Source organism: Saccopteryx leptura, chromosome 1, assembly GCF_036850995.1.
Source record: "Saccopteryx leptura isolate mSacLep1 chromosome 1, mSacLep1_pri_phased_curated, whole genome shotgun sequence".
In the NCBI taxonomy this organism is placed as follows: domain Eukaryota; kingdom Metazoa; phylum Chordata; class Mammalia; order Chiroptera; family Emballonuridae; genus Saccopteryx; species Saccopteryx leptura.
This window is the reverse complement of record NC_089503.1, coordinates 304,610,751-304,628,386: the sequence shown is the minus strand read 5'-3', so window position 1 is coordinate 304,628,386 and position 17,636 is coordinate 304,610,751. Positions and strand designations below refer to the sequence as shown.

At 45.2% G+C, this 17,636-nt stretch overlaps 1 protein-coding gene across 3 annotated transcripts; it reads right to left on the bottom strand.

Annotated features, from left to right (window-relative positions):
- Nucleotides 1-614: 614 nt before the first annotated feature.
- COPS7A (COP9 signalosome subunit 7A) lies at nucleotides 615-7,907 on the bottom strand. Of its 3 annotated transcripts, none has more exons than XM_066358038.1 (8): nucleotides 7,757-7,907; nucleotides 7,068-7,271; nucleotides 4,783-4,858; nucleotides 4,472-4,560; nucleotides 3,282-3,484; nucleotides 1,845-1,950; nucleotides 1,542-1,693; nucleotides 615-1,372 (listed from the first exon to the last, which is right to left on the bottom strand). In XM_066358038.1, the coding sequence occupies exons 2-8, from the start codon at nucleotides 7,227-7,229 to the stop codon at nucleotides 1,333-1,335; spliced, it is 828 nt and encodes a 275-aa protein (XP_066214135.1). In that variant the 5' UTR covers nucleotides 7,230-7,271; nucleotides 7,757-7,907; the 3' UTR covers nucleotides 615-1,332. The 3 variants fall into 3 exon arrangements, with proteins under 3 accessions (XP_066214135.1, XP_066214131.1, XP_066214140.1); XM_066358034.1 differs by having other exon boundaries at nucleotides 7,730-7,878; XM_066358043.1 differs by lacking the exon at nucleotides 7,757-7,907 and adding an exon at nucleotides 7,577-7,649.
- Nucleotides 7,908-17,636: the final 9,729 nt, after the last annotated feature.

The window sequence follows — 17,636 nt, the reverse complement described above, 5'->3', positions numbered from 1 at the left end:
TGTGGGGGGGTGCCGACCATCCCTTACACTAGAGCTTCCCAATTCTAAGGAGGGCAGAGCAGTACACTAGGCCAAGGCCAATCCTCTATGCACAATGCTAGGGAAGCTCTGCCTTGAACAGGGGACAGGAGCCTGACTGCTGCTTCTTATTGCAGATAAGAGTTCTGTGTGGTTCTGATGCAAAACCTGAGGTTTATAGTCAACTTTCCCCCTTATAATTCCATAAGGTAGAAGGAAACAGGCTGAACGCAAGCTCAGGAGCAAACAGTGATCATCACTTTGCATCTCCAGCGCCTATCACACAGTGCGCACAAAGTAGCCACTGTTTCTGAATGAATGCTGAGCAATTTGTCCAAGTCATGTAGTCCAAGACTCAACACATAGTCTCTGGTTCTCTCCATCTTCCAGCACTTTGCTTTAGAGTGGACTGGGACTGAGCCTTCCTTCTCTCCACAAATATCAAAGACAGAAGACACCCAGTTCAGGGCATGTTCATAGATAGACTTCTCATAGATTTATTTCTCTGTTATGTTATATATAGATATATGTATATATACTTTTTTTTTTAATACAATCTATATCCCCTGCCCTTCCCCACAAAACTCACAAAAGGAAGTACAAATCCTTCCAGGACTGCCATCAGGCTTTCTAAGATAGCTAGGGCCAAGAAGGAGCCGTCTCTTAACATCTCAGAAAATAGCTCCCTTTGCAGGCTCTGGGGTCACTGAGGCAGCAGCATTCCCAGGACCCAAGGGGAGGTGACAGAAAAGGAAATGACTGTAGTGTGACAGAATTCTAGGACAAAAGTGTCCAGTGACTCCTAGAATGGCAGACTAGTTCCAAGACGTCTCAGGGTGGGAACAAAGGTGGGAGCCCTATGGCTCTGCAGATGCTGCCCAAATCAGCTGGGGGCAGGGAGCAGAACTGAGGATTAGTCATGCAGGGGTGGGGTGGTAGGACAAAGAACACATGTGGGTTATACTGGAGATGGAGCAGCCCCACCTACTCAACGACACATAATAAACAAGGACAGATACTGGCTCTTCAAAATATAGGAGAGAAAGCACGGTAGGGAGAGTGAGGGGGACAATGGGACACATAAGAAGGTCACATAAAACAAAAAAAGTACCAAAAAATACATGACTTGTACTTGCCTCCTCCCTAGAGAAGGTGTGATCTATGCTTCGGGGTTAGGGAGAGAAGAAAAAAGGTGAAAGGTCATGAACCTAGGATTATCAGCTGACCAGGGGCACAGGAAGGCTCTTTGAGGACTCCTAGGGGGCAGGCAGGCAACTGGGACCCCATATCCCCAGAGAAAAAACGACAGTCCGTTCAGTTCGACTTGGACCAAATCTTGGCGCTCCCTCGGAGCCTGGCAAGGGGGAGAGAGAGAAAGAGAAGTTGCAAGGAATCCCCTAAGCCTTGAAGGATCCCCCATTCCCTACCCCCATGCAAATGACTACAAGGAGTGAGGGCAGCCAGGTCTCTGAAGGAAAAGCGGGGCACCCTGGAAGCGAGCAATTGCTGCCGCGCTGGCTCACCCCTTGCCCTTTGAGGCTTTCTTGCTGGGCTGGCGCTGGTTGGTGCCAGCGGCTGGTTCCCTCAGTTCAGTCAGGTGTTGCTCAGGGTCCTGAGATGTAGCTGCAGCAGCTGCTGCTGTTGTAACTTTAATGGTTTTTTTAAGGTTGGCAACCTATCAGGATGAAAGGAGAGGGGTCTAACAAGGAAGGTTCCAGAACTTGACAGTCCCTGCCCACCTTGTCTGTCTACTATAGCCACTGTCCAATGGACAACTGGCCCAGGCTGCAGGAACCTGAGTCTGTCTTGCTCCCCTGCCAGCTCACCTCACTCTCAATCTGCTGCTTCAGGCCCAGCTGCTGCTCCTTGTGCTGGTTGGCACGGCTCACCTGCTCCTCAATGCCTGAAAGCACTACCTCACAGCCCACACACCTGCCGGAATTGGGAGAGAGCAGTATCAGCAGGAGAGAGTGGTGATCACAGACTTGCTAAAAATAGACTCATAGATCCTGATATGCCAACCCTTGTCTCAAGTTAGGAGCCCTCACTAGGGCACCTGGAAACCACCTGCAACAATATTCCTGGGAGGGCCCTGGCCAGTTGGCTCAGTGGTAGAGCATCAATCCAGTGTGTGGAAGTCCCGGGTTCGATTCCTGATCATGGCACACAGGAGAAGCAACCATCTGCCTCTCCACCCTCCTGCCCCCCCCCCTTTCCTTCCTGCAGCCATGGCTCAATCAAAGGGTGTTGGTCCCAGGCACTGAGGATGGCTCTGCCTCAGGCGCTAAAAATAGCTCAGGTGCAAGCATGGCCACAGATGGGAAGAGCATTGGCCCTAGATGGTGGTTGCCAGATGGACCCTGGTCAGGGTGCATGTGGGAGTCTGTCTCTCTATCTCCCCTCCTTTCATTTGGAAAAGGAAAAAAAACCCCAAAACCACAAACAATATTTCTAGGAGCTGGAAAGACATTCAGGTAGGATCATAAAGGTATAATGAAGTGACTGGAGTGATATACAAAATGGGAGTATGAACTAAAACCAAAATGGGATAGATGATGCTCAAGAGAAAAACAGTGTATTAAGAAACTAAAGTCAGACAAAGACAGAAACAGAAAAGTAGAAGGGGAAGGGTTAGGGCCTATGGACAGTGCTGGTTATAGACTAATGGGCTGAGTCCAGCCTAAGACAGGTACCATATTTCCCTGGGTATAAGATGCACCTTAATTCTGGGGCCCCAAATTTGAAAAAAATGTATTCCATAAAGTTACTGAACTCAAGTTTTATCCATCATAAAATTCATACAACTCCTCATCACTGTAAAAACTCTCAACCATTAGCTTGTCCTCATCTGTGTCTGATAACGAATCACTGTCTTCATATATTGCCTCGTCCTCAGTTTGTTCCATCTATGGCATTTGAAATGCCACACTTCTACAACCACTGTATAAGATGCACCCAGTTTTCAGACCCAAAATTTTTCGGGGAAATGTGCGTCTTCTACATGGGGAAACGCAGTAATCAATCTCCCAGTGAGCGTCCTCTCAAGGCTACCACTCCCCCAACTATGATACCAAGGACATCTCCTGTCTCTTGCCTCCTAAGCTCCTCCACATCTGTGTTCTCTCAGAGGCCTTTGGAGGAATGAGCTCATTTCTATTCATCCTCTTGGATTCCACCTTGCAGCCCAGCCCTCACCCCTCCATAGCACCTCTCCTTTTCTTGGGGTGAAAAGAGAAGGGACAGTGCCAGGACCCAGGTCTCACCACTCCTGTAGGGTTCGGACGATGGCACTGAGGTCCTGACGCTGGATGTCCCGACCAATGCTGTAGTCAACCTCCAGCCGCTGATTGCGCTGGTCCAGGGAGCCACGAAGCACGTCGGCATACACGGCCTCAATGACAAGGTCTTCCAGCTGCCGCACATTCCGCAGGGCAAGGGCCTCCAGCAATACTGCATATGGGATACACTGGGGCCCGGAGAGGTTGGGCTGGGATTTGTGAGGTTCTGCCACAGATAGGAGCTTCCAAGAGTCTTCTTCCCTCTATTCCCCCACCTACGCTTACCTGCCTACCCTCCACTCCTATTCCTATATCATTTCCTCTAAAAGGTTAGTTCTAAAGCAAACTAAATGAAAGTATTACTACCTGAGAAATAACCACATGAGAAGGACAATCTTAAATAAAATATAAGACTTATGCTCTCCTACCACCTTTGCCTCAAACCACAGAGAAAGAAAGTGACATCTGCCTGTGTCAATCCTGAGGCCTCAGCTCAGGGTAGCACAAAGACCTTGGTTAAGATCAGCTTGACATAATGGGAGTACGTGGTGTGGGAGAGGTCTGGGGTTATTCTGTTTACCATTTACACTGTGTACTTCCAAAGAGGCTCCTCAAAATAGCCTGATTTAAGTAAAATCATGAGAATGATGGGAGAGTCAAGTAATGACTGGGAAAGTGCAAATGGACGGGAGGGGGATAGTTAACAAAAAACAAACCAAACAGGAAAGACAGAAATATTTTGGGGTTATATATTTCTTATTTTAGCAACTAGAACCCTAGCACTTCACTAGAAGAGTCTGTTTCCAGCTCTGAGCATTGAGGCTGTATGCATGGGATGTTCTATAGTGGGGAGGAGGGTGATCGTTGTACCACAGTGAATGGCATCCTGGTTACTACTTTGACCCCAAGCATAAAAGATGTTTTACTTAGAACTTAAGTTGATTGAAAAATAAAACAGAACAGAAAACTAAGAAAATACTACTCAGGCTAAAAAGCTGTAGGTAATGGAGTTCAGATACAGACCTTAAAAGAACGTGGGGGGGGGGGGGGGGAGGAAGGAAGAGCTACAGTGTATCAAAGGCTGTCTTAATACAAACTCCTTCCAGATGGGCCCTTGTGAAGGGACATACAAAAGGATGCTCTTTGGCTCAGGACCGGGCAGGACTGTTACTCACCTTGACTTTGGCAGCTAGGGTGACAACTGATAGGTGTCGAAGCTTATTCTTCTGAGCCTCTGTGAGTGGGGGAAGGTTCCGGGCTTCGGCTGCAAAAAAAGACAGAGAAGGAAATCCTGATTTCCCTTTTGTGGAAAAGCCGACTGTCTGCCTCTTTTTTTTTTTTCTTTCTAAGTTTTCCATGCTAATTCAGGTCTTAACCCTGACCCTGTGTACCTAAGGGATCTAAGTAGGATATTCCAGGAAATTCTTCTAAGTCCCTCCAGAAATTGCCCTTCTCCCACCTTTGGAGATCCAGCCCCTCTAGTTACCTAAGTAGTCAGCATATGTCCCATAAGCAAACACCGTGAGCAGGCGGAATGTGGAAGCGAAGTCACTCTCAGCCAGCTGCAAGAATATGAGGGAAGAGATGACAGAAAAGGCTCTGACCCACCCTCCTCCCAGCCTTACTGTTTTGAATCCCCTCTCCATTAATTCTTACAACTCCATGAAAGGAACTCTGCCTCTCTGATCACTCTCCCCATTGGAAGTCGGAAGGCCTCATTTCCTACCCCAGCCACTGTTTACACTACTTCCCCCAATCACAATAATCCTCCATAAGCCTCCAATTCCTACCTTAAACTTAGAGTCGAAAACATTCAGAGTGTTAGTATCTAACAAACACACACACATACACTCAGACATTGTAAATGTTTATTTGTAAACTTAGAATGTTTCAATATTTGTAAACTTGACTCTGTTCAGGCAGCCTGCTATACTCCTCAATTCACCATACCCCTGCCTCAGCCATCTCTGACAGCTGCATGGCCTAGGCAGCCACTAGAACTTGTTTGTGGCCTCTGCTTCAGACCTGCCTCACCGAGGGGGGCTTCATCACACAGGCCAGCCCACCCAGATCTCCTCTCCTTTCACTGATCACTCATTCTGGTATTTAATTACCCAAACTCTACCTAAGGTTGTTACCTGAGAATATCTTTCTTTTCATCAGGTCTCTGGTATTCCTCTTAGGTCAAGCAGAGCTAAGCATGTAGTTGGCTCCCTCAATACACACTTGCTAAGTAAATGATTTGTATATGTATATCCATTCATCTGATCTCTGGAACTGAAATGCTAACCTTTGGAAGAGTAAGCACTGCTGTCTCTTACTTTTCTAGCATTCCAAGACACCTAGCAGAGTGCTAAATAGACACCCAATAAATACTTCTTTTTCTTCACCTTGATTGACTCTCTAAAGTTCCACTGTAGAGAAAAGCAGGGAAAGAAGGTAACCAGTTTTCCCCATACCACAGAGTAATTCCAAAAGGCTAAATCCACTGACTCAATCACTGGCCCTCAACAACTTAATTCACTTTGCCCACATACCACTGTCATAGTGTCTCAGGACCTGGGCTGGTGTCATACATCTTGTCAACCTACCTGCTCTGGACTGTAAAGTCTTGTGTGTGTGTGTGAGACAGAGACAGAGAGGAACAGACAGACAGGGAGAGAGATGATAAGAATCAATTCTTTGTTATAGCACCTTAGTCTCCTTAGTTGTTCACTGATTGCTTTCTCATATGTGCCTTGATGGGGGGGGGGGGGGTGCTACAGCAGAGCAAGTGACCTCTTGCTCAAGCCATCAACCTTGGGCTTCAAGCAAGTGACCACGGGGTCAAGTCTATGATCCCATGCTCAAGCCAGCAACCCCACACTCAAGCTGGTGACCTCAGGTTTTCAAACCCAGGTCTGCATCCCAGTCTAACGTTCTATCCACTGCGCCACTGCCTGGTCAGGCTGGACTGTAAAGTCTTAACTCTACCACTTCTGTGTGAAGAGTTCTCTCAGCCCTGGCTGGGTTGCTTAGTGGATACAGCATTGTTACAGTGCACCAAAGTCAAGGTTAGATCCTCAGTTAGGGCACATGTGAGAAGCAACCAATGAGTGCACAACTAAATAGAACAGTGAGTTAATGCTTCTCTCTCTCCCTTCTTCTCTCTCAAATCAATGGAAAAATGAAAACAAAAACAAACAAACATAAAACAGTGCTCTCTGCTGTGTTCCTAGCACCTTGTTACATGACTTTAGAAAAAAGATAACTTTCTATATGATCTAACAAGTTAATTAGCATATGTTGCAAAGGGGAGAGAACAGTGAGTGCCAATTAGGCATTCATTCCTTCCATTTGTACCAGACTAAACAATTCCTCATAATCTCACCTGATTTCTATAGCAACAGTGAGGAGCAGCATCAGCTCCATTTTTAAAAGAGAAAACTGAGGCCCTAAAATAAAAGTGACCTGATCAAGTGGCACGAACATTAAGAGCTATTGCAAGTGGCATGATTATTAAGAGCTACTGCAATGGTGGAAACAGGCTGGAACCAGGTCTCCTATTCTGAATCACATACCCTTTTGCTTAAAAATGAAAAAATACTGGATTTTAGAGATTGTTCATCCTAAGAGGTTTACTTGTGTACTTTTGCAAGATGCCAGTTAAACATCATCCTATTCTGTTCAACTCAATGGTTATAGGGTTGCCAAATGAACCCTGCCCACCCATTCTCAAATTAAAACGTTAGGCCCAAGCTTCCCTGTGGGCTATTCAGGCCAGGAACCCACCTCTCTAACATTAGGCATATCCAGCAGTTCCCCAAACACGTAGACACCAGGGGCCTCCAGCACCTGATGGATGAGTGTGGCCAGCGCTGCCCCCTTGGCCGACTTGGCCAGGAGCAGAAATTGCTCCTGGTTCTGCCCTGTCACCTTCACTTCCGCACTCATGGCTGCACTGAGCTGGGGGACCTGGGCTCAGGATGTCTGGAGCTGCAAGGAAAGAGGATGTGAAGCTGGAGGTCCCTGGACACTGGGAGGATGAGAAGCACAAGGGCTAGAGCCAACTGCAGAGGCACAGTCACTTCTGCAATGAGGAATCAGAGATGGAACAGTCTAAAACTCAGATCTAATTATCTTAAAATCCGCCACATTTTGAAGGATGCCTGGCGGAGACGGGGTTGCCACGCCCAGTCTCCCCCCGTCCCTGGGACTAATCCCAAGGCCCACCAATGTGCACCCCACTGAACCCCACGGCACAGGACACAGTGGGGGGAGGGGTGTCACATGGTGTCTACCCGAATGACGACGCTCCTTCAAACCTCCACTCCTGCTCGGCAAGTGCCCCCAACCACGTGACCTCACCCCCACGATCCTTTCGCGTGGCCCCGCCCCCTCCCTTAAAGAGGCCGCCCAGAGACCGTGGGCTCCCGCAGAATGTCGCGTCGTACCCTGGACTAGACTCTGCGGGCCGCTACCTGGAAGATTCGTCTTTCAGAGCACCGGGCGGGGCCGCCACTTCGTCACCTCCGGCAGCTGTTCCGAGTCTTTCCTGCCACCTCCCTGCAGGGTCGCTCTGGCTGCTAAACTCTATGGCTGGCTTCCGGCGGTACTTCCTCTCTTACTAGGTAGACTTTGGGCGGGACATACCCCGCTCCCGCCTGCTTAAGTTTGTGAGCGACAAAAGCATTCTGCTCTCTGATTGGCTGTAGAGGAAAGACTTGCCGGGCACCTTTTATTTCTGCTTTGTTTCAATAAAACTTTATTGTGGGGCCCTGGCCAGTTGGCTCAGCGGTAGAGCGTCGGCCTGGCGTGTGGGGCACCCGGGTTCGATTCCCGGCCAGGGCACAGGAGAGGCGCCCATTTGCTTCTCCACCCCCACCCCCTCCTTCCTTTCTGTCTCTTCCCCTCCCGCAGCCAAGGCTACATTGGAGCAAAGATGGCCCGGGCGCTGGGGGTGGCTCCTTGGCCTCTGCCTCAGGCGCTAGAGTGGCTCTGGTCGCGGCAGAGCGACGCCCGGAGGGGCAGAGCATCGCCCCCTGGTGGGTGTGCTGGGTGGATCCCGGGTCTGGCGCATGCCGGAGTCTGTCTGTCTCTCCCCGTTTCCAGCTTCAGGAAAAAAATACAAAAAAAAAAACCAAACTGTATAAAAAAAATACAAAAAAACCCACAAAACTTTATTGTGGGCCAGAGCTAGACGCCGAATGCAGGAGGGGAGTGTGTGGTCTCAGGCAGGTACCAGGTGGTTGTGTTTAAAATGCCACGATAGCCTGACCAACCAAGCAGTGGCGCAGTGGCGCAGTGGCGCAGTGGATAGAGTGTCGGACTGGGATACGGAGGACTCAGGTTCGAGACCCTGAGGTCGCCAGATTGAGTGTGGGCTCATTTGGTTTGAGCAGAGCTCACTAGCTTAGTCCCAAGGTCTCTGGTTTAAGTAAGGGGTCACTCGGTCTGCTGAAGACCTGCGGTGAAGGCACATATGAGAAAGCAATCAATGAATAACTAAGGTGTCGCAATGAAAAACTTATGATTGATGCTTCTCATCTCTCTGTTCCTGTCTGTCTATCCCTCTGACTCTCTGTCTCTGTAAAAAAAAAAAAAAAAAAAATGTCACAATAAATGAGTGCGTGAACAGAAGCAACAGTTCCAATTAGGAGGCTACTGCAATTAGGCAACAGATGGTGGTAGCTTGGACGAAGGTGGTCGCTGTGGAGGTGAGAAGTACTTGGGTTCTGGGTTTAATTTAAAACTAGCATAAGCAGAATTTGCAAATAGATGTAAAGTGTGAAAGGAAGAGAAAGCGTTAAAAATAATGTCATACAAACTTTCAAAGGGCAGATAATTTTAATCTTATATGAACTTTAACAGAAAATAGGAAAAGAAAGGCCACTCTTCAACTCATTCTGTTATAGGGAGGATCCAGGAGACCTTGTCTTCTTTAGAGAAAAAATTCCATTATCAGACTAAGTGCAACAAGTAAAGGAAGGATTTATTGGCTGTGCGGGAAGAAAGTCAGAGAAAAGGGAGCCTTGTAGACCAGTTCAGGGGCTTAGCCCAGGAAGAGCTGCCACTGCACATTTTTACCCTGGTTGCAAGTCTCCTAAGGTCCCCTAGAATTTTTTTTAATTTATTCATTTTTAGAGAGGAGAGAAAGAGGGAGAGAGAGAAACAGAGAGAAAGAAGGGGGGAGGAGCTGGAAGCATCAACTCCCATATGTGCCTTGACCAGGCAAGCCCAGGGTTCGAACCGGCGACCTCAGCATTTCCAGGTCTACGCTTTATCCACTGCGCCACCACAGGTCAGGCCTAGAATTTTTTTTTTTAAATAGAGACAGAGAGAAAGTCAGAGAGGGATAGATAGGGACAGACAGGAACAAAGAGAGATGAGAAGCATCAATCATCAATTTTTCATTGCGACACCTTAGTTGTTCATTGATTGCTTTCTCATATGTGCCTGACCGCGGGCCTTCAGCAGACCAACCAACCCCTTGCTCGAGCCAGCAACCTTGCGTCCAAGCTGGTGAGCTTTTGCTCAAACCAGGTGAGCCTGCACTCAAGCTGGCGACCTCGGGGTCTCGAACCTGAGTCTTCTGTGTCCCAGTCTGACGCTCTATCCAGTGTGCCACTGCCTGGTCAGGGGAGTCCCCTAGAATTTAAGAGAAAGACTGAGGCAAGGAAAACAGGCCTGGGAGTGGGGTGGGTGGAGAGCCTCACTGTGATCCCCTTCCCAAAGGTTTTTAAAGGTGCAGATTTTAGGGGAGGGGGGTTATTATTTAAAGCAGCTGGTCCTGAGGTCAGCCATGATTTCCTTTTAGGTCTTTGCTGCTTTTCTGGGCCTGAAGCTGATCCACAACTGAGGCCTATGTATTGATTTTTCCTCCTCTAATGGGGTCTAAAAATACATGACTAGTGATATGTCAGGGGAGGAAAGGTCAACAAAGAGTCCAAATCCCATGACCAACAATATAAAATGAGGAGGGTCTGAACCACATGATCAGCTAAGGGAGGAAAGGTCATCCTGGGGCGGGGTGGGGTGGGGGGGCAAGGTCTTTATTTCCCCAATTTTCCCCTTCGCTAGGCACCTGGGGCTTTCCACCCTGGTGGCCTTCTGTGCCTAGCCTATAATCCTTGCTCTGCTCATGTCTGTCTAACTGCCTACCACAATTCTATATGGCCAGAATTACTTTGATAACCCAACCAAAAAAGGCTAATACTACAAAGAAAAAGTATGGGCCAATCTTATTTATTAACATAGCTACAAAAATCTTCAATAAAATACTAGTGAGCCTGACCAGGCAGTGGCACAGTGGATAGAGGGTCGGACTGGGATGCAGAGAACTCAGGTTCGAGACCCTGAGGTCGCCAGATTGAGAGCCGGCTCATCTGGTTTGAGCAAAATCCCACCAGCTTGAACCCAAGGTCGCTGGCTCCAGCAAGGGGTTACTCGGTCTGCTGAAGGCGCGCGGTCAAGGCACATACAAGAAAGCAATCAATGAACAACTAAGATGTTGCAACGCGCAATGAAAAATTAATGATTGATGCTTCTCGTCTCTCTCCGTTCCTGTCTGTCTGTCCCTGTCTATCCCTCTCTCTGACTCACTCTCTGTCTCTGTAAAAACAAAACAAAACAAAACAAAAAAATACTAGTGAATTGAATCCAGCAGTGCTAAAAAAATTGAAATCCAAGACTGACTTAAATTTATGTCAGGAATTTAAGGGGAGCTTGACATTAGAAAATACATCTGCTTTATTCATCGTATTAATAGATTAAAGAAATAAATCACACAATCATCTCAATAAATTATAGGGAATGCACAAGATGAAATCAACATCTATTTGTGATTTAAAATATTCTTTTTGCCTGACCAGGCGGTGGCACAGTGGATAGAATATGGACTGGGACACTGAGGACCCAGGTTTGAAACCCCAAGGTTGCTGGCTTGAGCGTGGGCTCATCCAGCTTGAGCAAGGGGTTGCTAGCTTGAGCGTGGCATCATAGACATGACCCCATGGTTGCTGGCTTGAGCCCAAAGTCACTGGCTTGAGCAAGAGGTCACTCGCTCTGCTGTAGCCCCCCAATCAAGGCACATATGAGAAAGCAATCAGTGAACAAGCAATCAACGAACAACTAAGATGCTTCAACGAAGAATTGATGCTTTTCATCTCTCTCCTGTCTGTCCCTACCTGTCCCTCTCTCGGACTTTCTCTGTCAAAATATTTTTTTTATAAGACAAAGTTTATTTAAGAAGTCACAGAGGGTCTGACGTGTGGTGGTGCAGTGGATAGAGCATTGACCTGGAATGATGAGGTCACCTATTCAAAATCCTTGAGCTTGTCTGGTCAAGGCACATATGGGAGTTAATGTTTCCTGATCCTCCCATCCCCCTTTACCCTCTCTTCTCTCTAAAATGAATAAATTAAAAAAAGAAAAAAGTCTGGCCCTGGCCGGTTGGCTTGGTGGTAGAGCGTTGGCCTGGCGTGCAGGAGTCCCGGGTTTGATTCCCGGCCAGGGCACACAGGAGAAGCGCCCATCTGCTTCTCCACCCCTCCCCCTCTCCTTCCTCTCTGCCTCTCTCTTCCCCTCCTGCAGCCAAGGCTCCATTGGAGCAAAGATGGCCTGGGCGCTGAGGATGGCTCTGTGGCCTCTGCCTCAGGCGCTAGGATGGCTCTGGATGCAACAGAGCGACGCCCCAGATGGGCAGAGCATTGCCCCCTGGTGGGCATGCCGGGTGGATCCCGGTCTGTCTGACTGCCTCCCCGTTTCCAGCTTCGGAAAAATACAAAAAAAAAAAAAAAAAAAAAAAATCACAGAGGTAGGAGTGAGTGGTAGAGGAAATGGGCTCAGGAAACAAGTTACAGAGGCAAAAGAAGGTTCTTTGGAGCTTAGGAGAAAGACACGTGCATAGGGGAATAAGAGGGGTAGGGGAAGGTGAATGGCAAGGGCTGCTCCCTGGAGGGAGAGCACTCAAAAAATCGTTTAGAAAACTAGAAGGGTCCTGACCAGGCGGTGGAGCAGTGGATAGAGAGTCGGACTCGGATGCCGAGGACCCAGGTTCGAGACCCCGAGGTCGCCAGCTTGAGCGCACGCTCATCTGGTTTGAACAAAAGCTCACCAGCTTGGACCCAAGGTCGCTGGCTTGAGCAAGGGGTTACTTGGTCTGCTGAAGGCCTGCGGTCAAGGCACATGTGAGAAAGCAATCAATGAACAACTAAGGTGTCGCAACGAAAAACTGATGATTGATGCTTCTCATCTCTCTCCGTTTCTGTCTGTCTGTCCCTATCTATCCCTCTCTCTGACTCTCTCTCTCTGCCCTGTAAAAAACAAAACAAAACAAAAAAACCAAGGCTGTTTGACAAAACATATACAAAATAAACTATATATCTATATATATACAACAATTAGATGAATAATTTTACTTAAAATGGAAAATATCAGCCTGACCTGTGGTGGCACAGTGGATAGAGTGTCAACCTGGAAATGCTGAGGTTGCCGGTTCAAAACCCTGGGCTTGCCTGGTCAAGGCACATATGGGAGTTGATGCTTTCTGCTCCTCCCCCCTTCTCTCTCTCTCTCTCTCTCTCCCCTCTCTATAATGAATAAATAAAATCTTAAAAAAAAAAAAGGAAAATATCAAATATTCCCAATCTGTGGTGGCGCACTCGATAAAGCATCAACCTGGAATGCTGAGGTCACCGGTTTGAAACCCTGCACTCACCTGGTCAGGGCATATATGGGAATTGATGCTTCCTGCTCCTCCCCGCCTTCTTTCTCTCTCTCTCTCTCTCTCTCTCTCTCTCTCTCTTTCTCCTCTCTCTCCAAAAGTGAATAAATCTAAAAAAAATTTAAAAAGTAAAAATATCAAATACCAAGGCAGAAAAGGAAATGGTATGTGTAAGGCCTGTATGCATTACATTATACATATATATAATATATATATAATTGTGACAAGGTACAAAGGAATTGCAAAAATTGTTAACATTATATTTTAAAAGTAAGAGTCAGGCTCCCCTAACCCCTCCTTTCTGAAGAGAAAAAAAAAAAACCCTGAAGAGAGAGATTAAAGGGGCAAAAGTTAGTTAGTAACTAATTATAGTTTAACTATAGTTCTCTGGAAGGACTGAGGCCACTACTTGCTAGACAGAGCAAAGAAGGTAAAACTTATCTGAAAACTTTCTCTTCCCCTTCTGTAAGAGCCTTTAGAAAACAATGTTTACATATCTTAATTAAAAATTCCTACACTGATTGGAACTCTTCCTCCCCTCCTGGAGTCCTGAGAGTTACCTATACTTTTAGACAAAAGGATCACGAGCCCACTCCCCTTGCTTGAAAAACCTGTATTCTGGAACATTTTATATGCTTTCTAATAATCATCCTTCTGAAAGTCTTTATATGAATAAAACTTGTAAACTAAGCAAGCAGGGACTAGCTTACTAGGTTTCCTAATAAGCTAGCCCCAACACTTTAGCAAAGGTAGTTTCATTTAGCCTGACCTGTGGTGGCGCAGTGGATAAAGCATCGAACTGGAACACTGAGGTTGCTGGTTCAAAACCCTGGGCTTGCCTGGTCAAGGTACATATGGGAGTTGATGCTTCCTATTCCTCCCTTTCTCTCTCTCTCTGTCTCTCGGTCTCTCTCTCTCTAAAATGAATAAATAAATAAATAAATTTTTTTTAAAAAAAAGGTAGTTTCATTTAGCTTCTCTCCTTATCCTAAGCTAAACATTTCATTCTGGTGACAGGGATGGGTGGTAGACCCTACAAGATTTGGGAATGTCTTTGCCAGGTATGTAAAACATTTATCACTACAAATATTGATCGACTTATGACCTATGCAACTTATGACCGTTCAACTTTACTACCACAATTGCTAGCCACGACTGCTCCGTGTCTGGCAGCACAAGAGTTGCCCAGCTGGGCATACGACAGTGCGGACCAGCTTCCAGCAGCACTACCATCTCCGCGTGCACCATATCAACTGTTATCCCAGACTCAGTACAGCAATTTGTGTTTTGTGTCTTGGATATTTTTCATCAAACCCCTCCCAAGATGTCTACCAAGAGGAAAGAGAAAATTGTCTTTGCAAATATTAAACCAGTTGTACTGACAAATGTAAAAATAAGAAACAAAATGATGTAGAGATGATACAAATGGCATAAAATGAACAAAAAAATTGATATATAACAATAATAAAAGAAAATTATGATAAAATGACTTAAAGATTTTTATAACATCATTTCACAGTACTGTACATATAGCCTTCTCAACTTACGACCAAATCGTGTTATGACTGGTCTGTCGGAACCAATTGTGGTTGTAAGTCGAGCACTAGCTGTACTGTGTTATCTTATGGTCTTGATATGTGGGAATGCTTTTTTCTTTTAATAGATCCTATAGATAAATGGTGTAAGCTTGTTAGTAATTGGCTATTGTACCATGCTCCCCCTCCTTACCCATCCCAACCAGTAGTTGATTTTGTATAAAAGAAGGCTCAGAACTGTATGACAGCCTGCATGATTTGGGACCATGCCCCATGTAGCTAGCCAGCTAATTAATAAACTCCTCATGTTTCTTCTGTAACCTGCCTGGTGTCTCTATGTAACCTGTGGATTGCAGTACTTTATAACATAATAAAATATATATGTATATGCATCACAATATAATATAGTGGGTGACACTGAAGACATAAATGGAGAGGTATTATCATTTTCATAGATTAATAGCCTCAATATCATGAGTCAATTTTCCCTAAAGTGATTTATGGTTCAGTACAAGCCTAATCAAACCCAACAAGCTTTTTTGTGAGTGTATGGAACTAACATACTGATTCTAAAATTTATGTGGAAATGTAAAAAGTCACGAATAGCCTCTTGAAGATGTACAAGATGGAAAGACTGGCTTTACCAGGCAGCAGGACATAATGACAAAGGCAAAGCCATAATAATTAAGACAGTATAGTATAGTATTGTCACAAGATAGATACATTGACCACTAGAAGAAAATTCAGAGTCCAGAAACAGATTCATACATATATAGACACTTGATTTCTAAGAGTTTACACTTTTTTAAAAAGATTTTTATTTATTGATTGATTTTAGAGAGAAGAGAAAGAGAGAATGGGGGGAGGCAGGAGCAGGAAGCATCGACTTGTAGTAGTTGCAAGCCAAGGGTTTCAAATGGGCGACCTCAGCATCCCAGGTTAATGCTTTACTCACTGCAGCACCACAGGTCAGGCAAGAGAGTTTATACTTTTGAGCAAGAGAGAAAGGATGTACATTTCAATGCTGCTGTGACAATTATCTAGATGAAAAAATAAAACCAAACCCCTACCTTAAACCATATACAAAAATCATCCCCCACTATATGTCAGATTAAATGTAAAAGGCAAATTAAAGCCTTTTAGAAGATAATATAGGAAAGTATATATATGAATTCAAGGTAAAGAAATATTTCTTTTTTTTAATTTAGAAAATTAAATTTAATGGGGTGACATTGATCAATAAAAGGACATATATTCAGGTAAACATTTTTATAGCATTTGAACTGTTGGTGATGTTATGGGTACATCATCCAAAGTCAAATCATTTTCTGTCACCATTTTTTGTCCCTCTTTACTCCCCTCCCCCTACTCAAGAGGAAGTATTTCTTAAGACTCAAATAACCATAAAGAAAACATTGATAAATTTGACTACATTAAAGTCAAGAACATGTGTTCATCAACAGATAATCCATAGAATAGAAGGAAGCATTTGTAACATATATAACACAAAGGATGTGTTCAGGATGTATTTAGAACTCCTTCAAATGAATAAAAAAAAATCCTAACATTAAATTTATAAACATGAACTAAAGATCTGAACTAGCACTTTACAAGAGGAAATCCACAAGGTCAACAAACATATGAAAAGGTGTTCAACCTCATTAGTGATCAGAGAAATGCAAGTTAAATCCGTAATAAAATACCATTGGATGCACCAGAATAGCCTAAAGTCTGAAAACATTACGTGTTGACAAGACTATGGAGCAAGAGAAACTCTCATATAAATTAGTGGGAATACAAGTTGTTTACTTTTATTTTTATTGATTTTAGACAGAGAGGAAGAGAGAGACAGAAACATGGGTCTAATCCTGTATGTGCCCTAATCAAGGGTCAAACCCATAACCTCTGCCTGTTGGATGATGCTCTAACCAACTGTGCGATCTGGCTCGGGCTGCACTGAGTTTTGATATTTGCTCTTTTCCAGAGCAGTATGCCGTGCAATACTTTGTCATGATGCTGGGCAGCAGCAGCGAGCTGCAGCTCCCGGGCAGCCAAACAGTCATGAGGGTGAACGACCAATACTCTACAGTGTACTGTGTTGCCCATGTTTTTGGATATTGTGTTTAAAACACTTTGGAAAAGAGTTTAGTATTATCTAATAAAATGAAGATGCCATATGATACAGTAATTCCACTCCTGTGTGTATAACAAATATCAATATATATATACTTATTACATAGATATATCTTCAAAAGAAACTATACTGTTAAAAATGTACACATATATGGGTAAGAAATGCAAGTAAGTGATTTCCATAAAAGTCATAATATTACTTGCCTTTAGTGAGGAGGAAATGATGTGTGATGGAACAGGAACACACAAAGCCTTTTTTATTATTGGCCAGGTTCTTTTAGTTAGCCTGGATGGAGGTTACACAAGTATTTCCTCTATTCCCTCTATAAGTATATTTCCTTTATAACTATTCTATACTTTATATTTATGTCTTGTTGCATTTATTTTTATGTGTTAAATTTTACAATAAAAATGGGCTTCAGGCCCCTGGCTGGTTGGCTCAGCGGTGGAGCATCAGCCCAACGTGTGGAAGTCCTGGGTTTGATTCCCGGCCAGGGCACACAGGAGAGGCACCCATCTGCTTCTCCACCCCTCCCCCTCTCCTTCCTCTCTGTCTCTCTCTTCCCCTCCTGCAGCCAAGGCTCCATTGGAGCAAAGTTGGCCCGGGTGCTAAGGATGGCTCCATGGCTTCTGCCTCAGGCGCTAGAATGGCTCCGGCAGAAATGGAGCAACACCCCAGATGGGCAGAGCATTGCCCCCTGGTGGGCATGCCGAGTGGATCCTGGCCAGGCGCATGAGGGAGTCTGTCTGACTGTCTTCTCACTTCTAACTTTGGAAAAATACAAAAAAATGGGGGGGCTTCAAAAAGCATTTAGTTCAACACCTATGCATGACAAAACTCTTAGCAAACTAGGAATAAAAGGAGTCTTTCTTAACTTGATAAAAGTTATTATTTTTTTTTCTGTATTTTTCTGAAGCCGGAAACAGGGAGAGACAGTCAGACAGAATCCCACATGCACCCGACCAGGA

Excerpts from the sequence above, each read along its gene's own strand:
- COPS7A (XM_066358038.1), bottom strand. The coding sequence starts at position 7,229 with ATGAGTGCGGAAGTGAAGGTGACAGGGCAGAACCAGGAGCAATTTCTG. Across the intron at positions 4,561-4,782 it reads GACATATGCTGACTACTTAG|CCGAAGCCCGGAACCTTCCC; the intron begins GTAACTAGAGGG and ends CTTTTTTTGCAG. Across the intron at positions 1,694-1,844 it reads AGCAGCAGATTGAGAGTGAG|GTTGCCAACCTTAAAAAAAC; the intron begins GTGAGCTGGCAG and ends TCATCCTGATAG.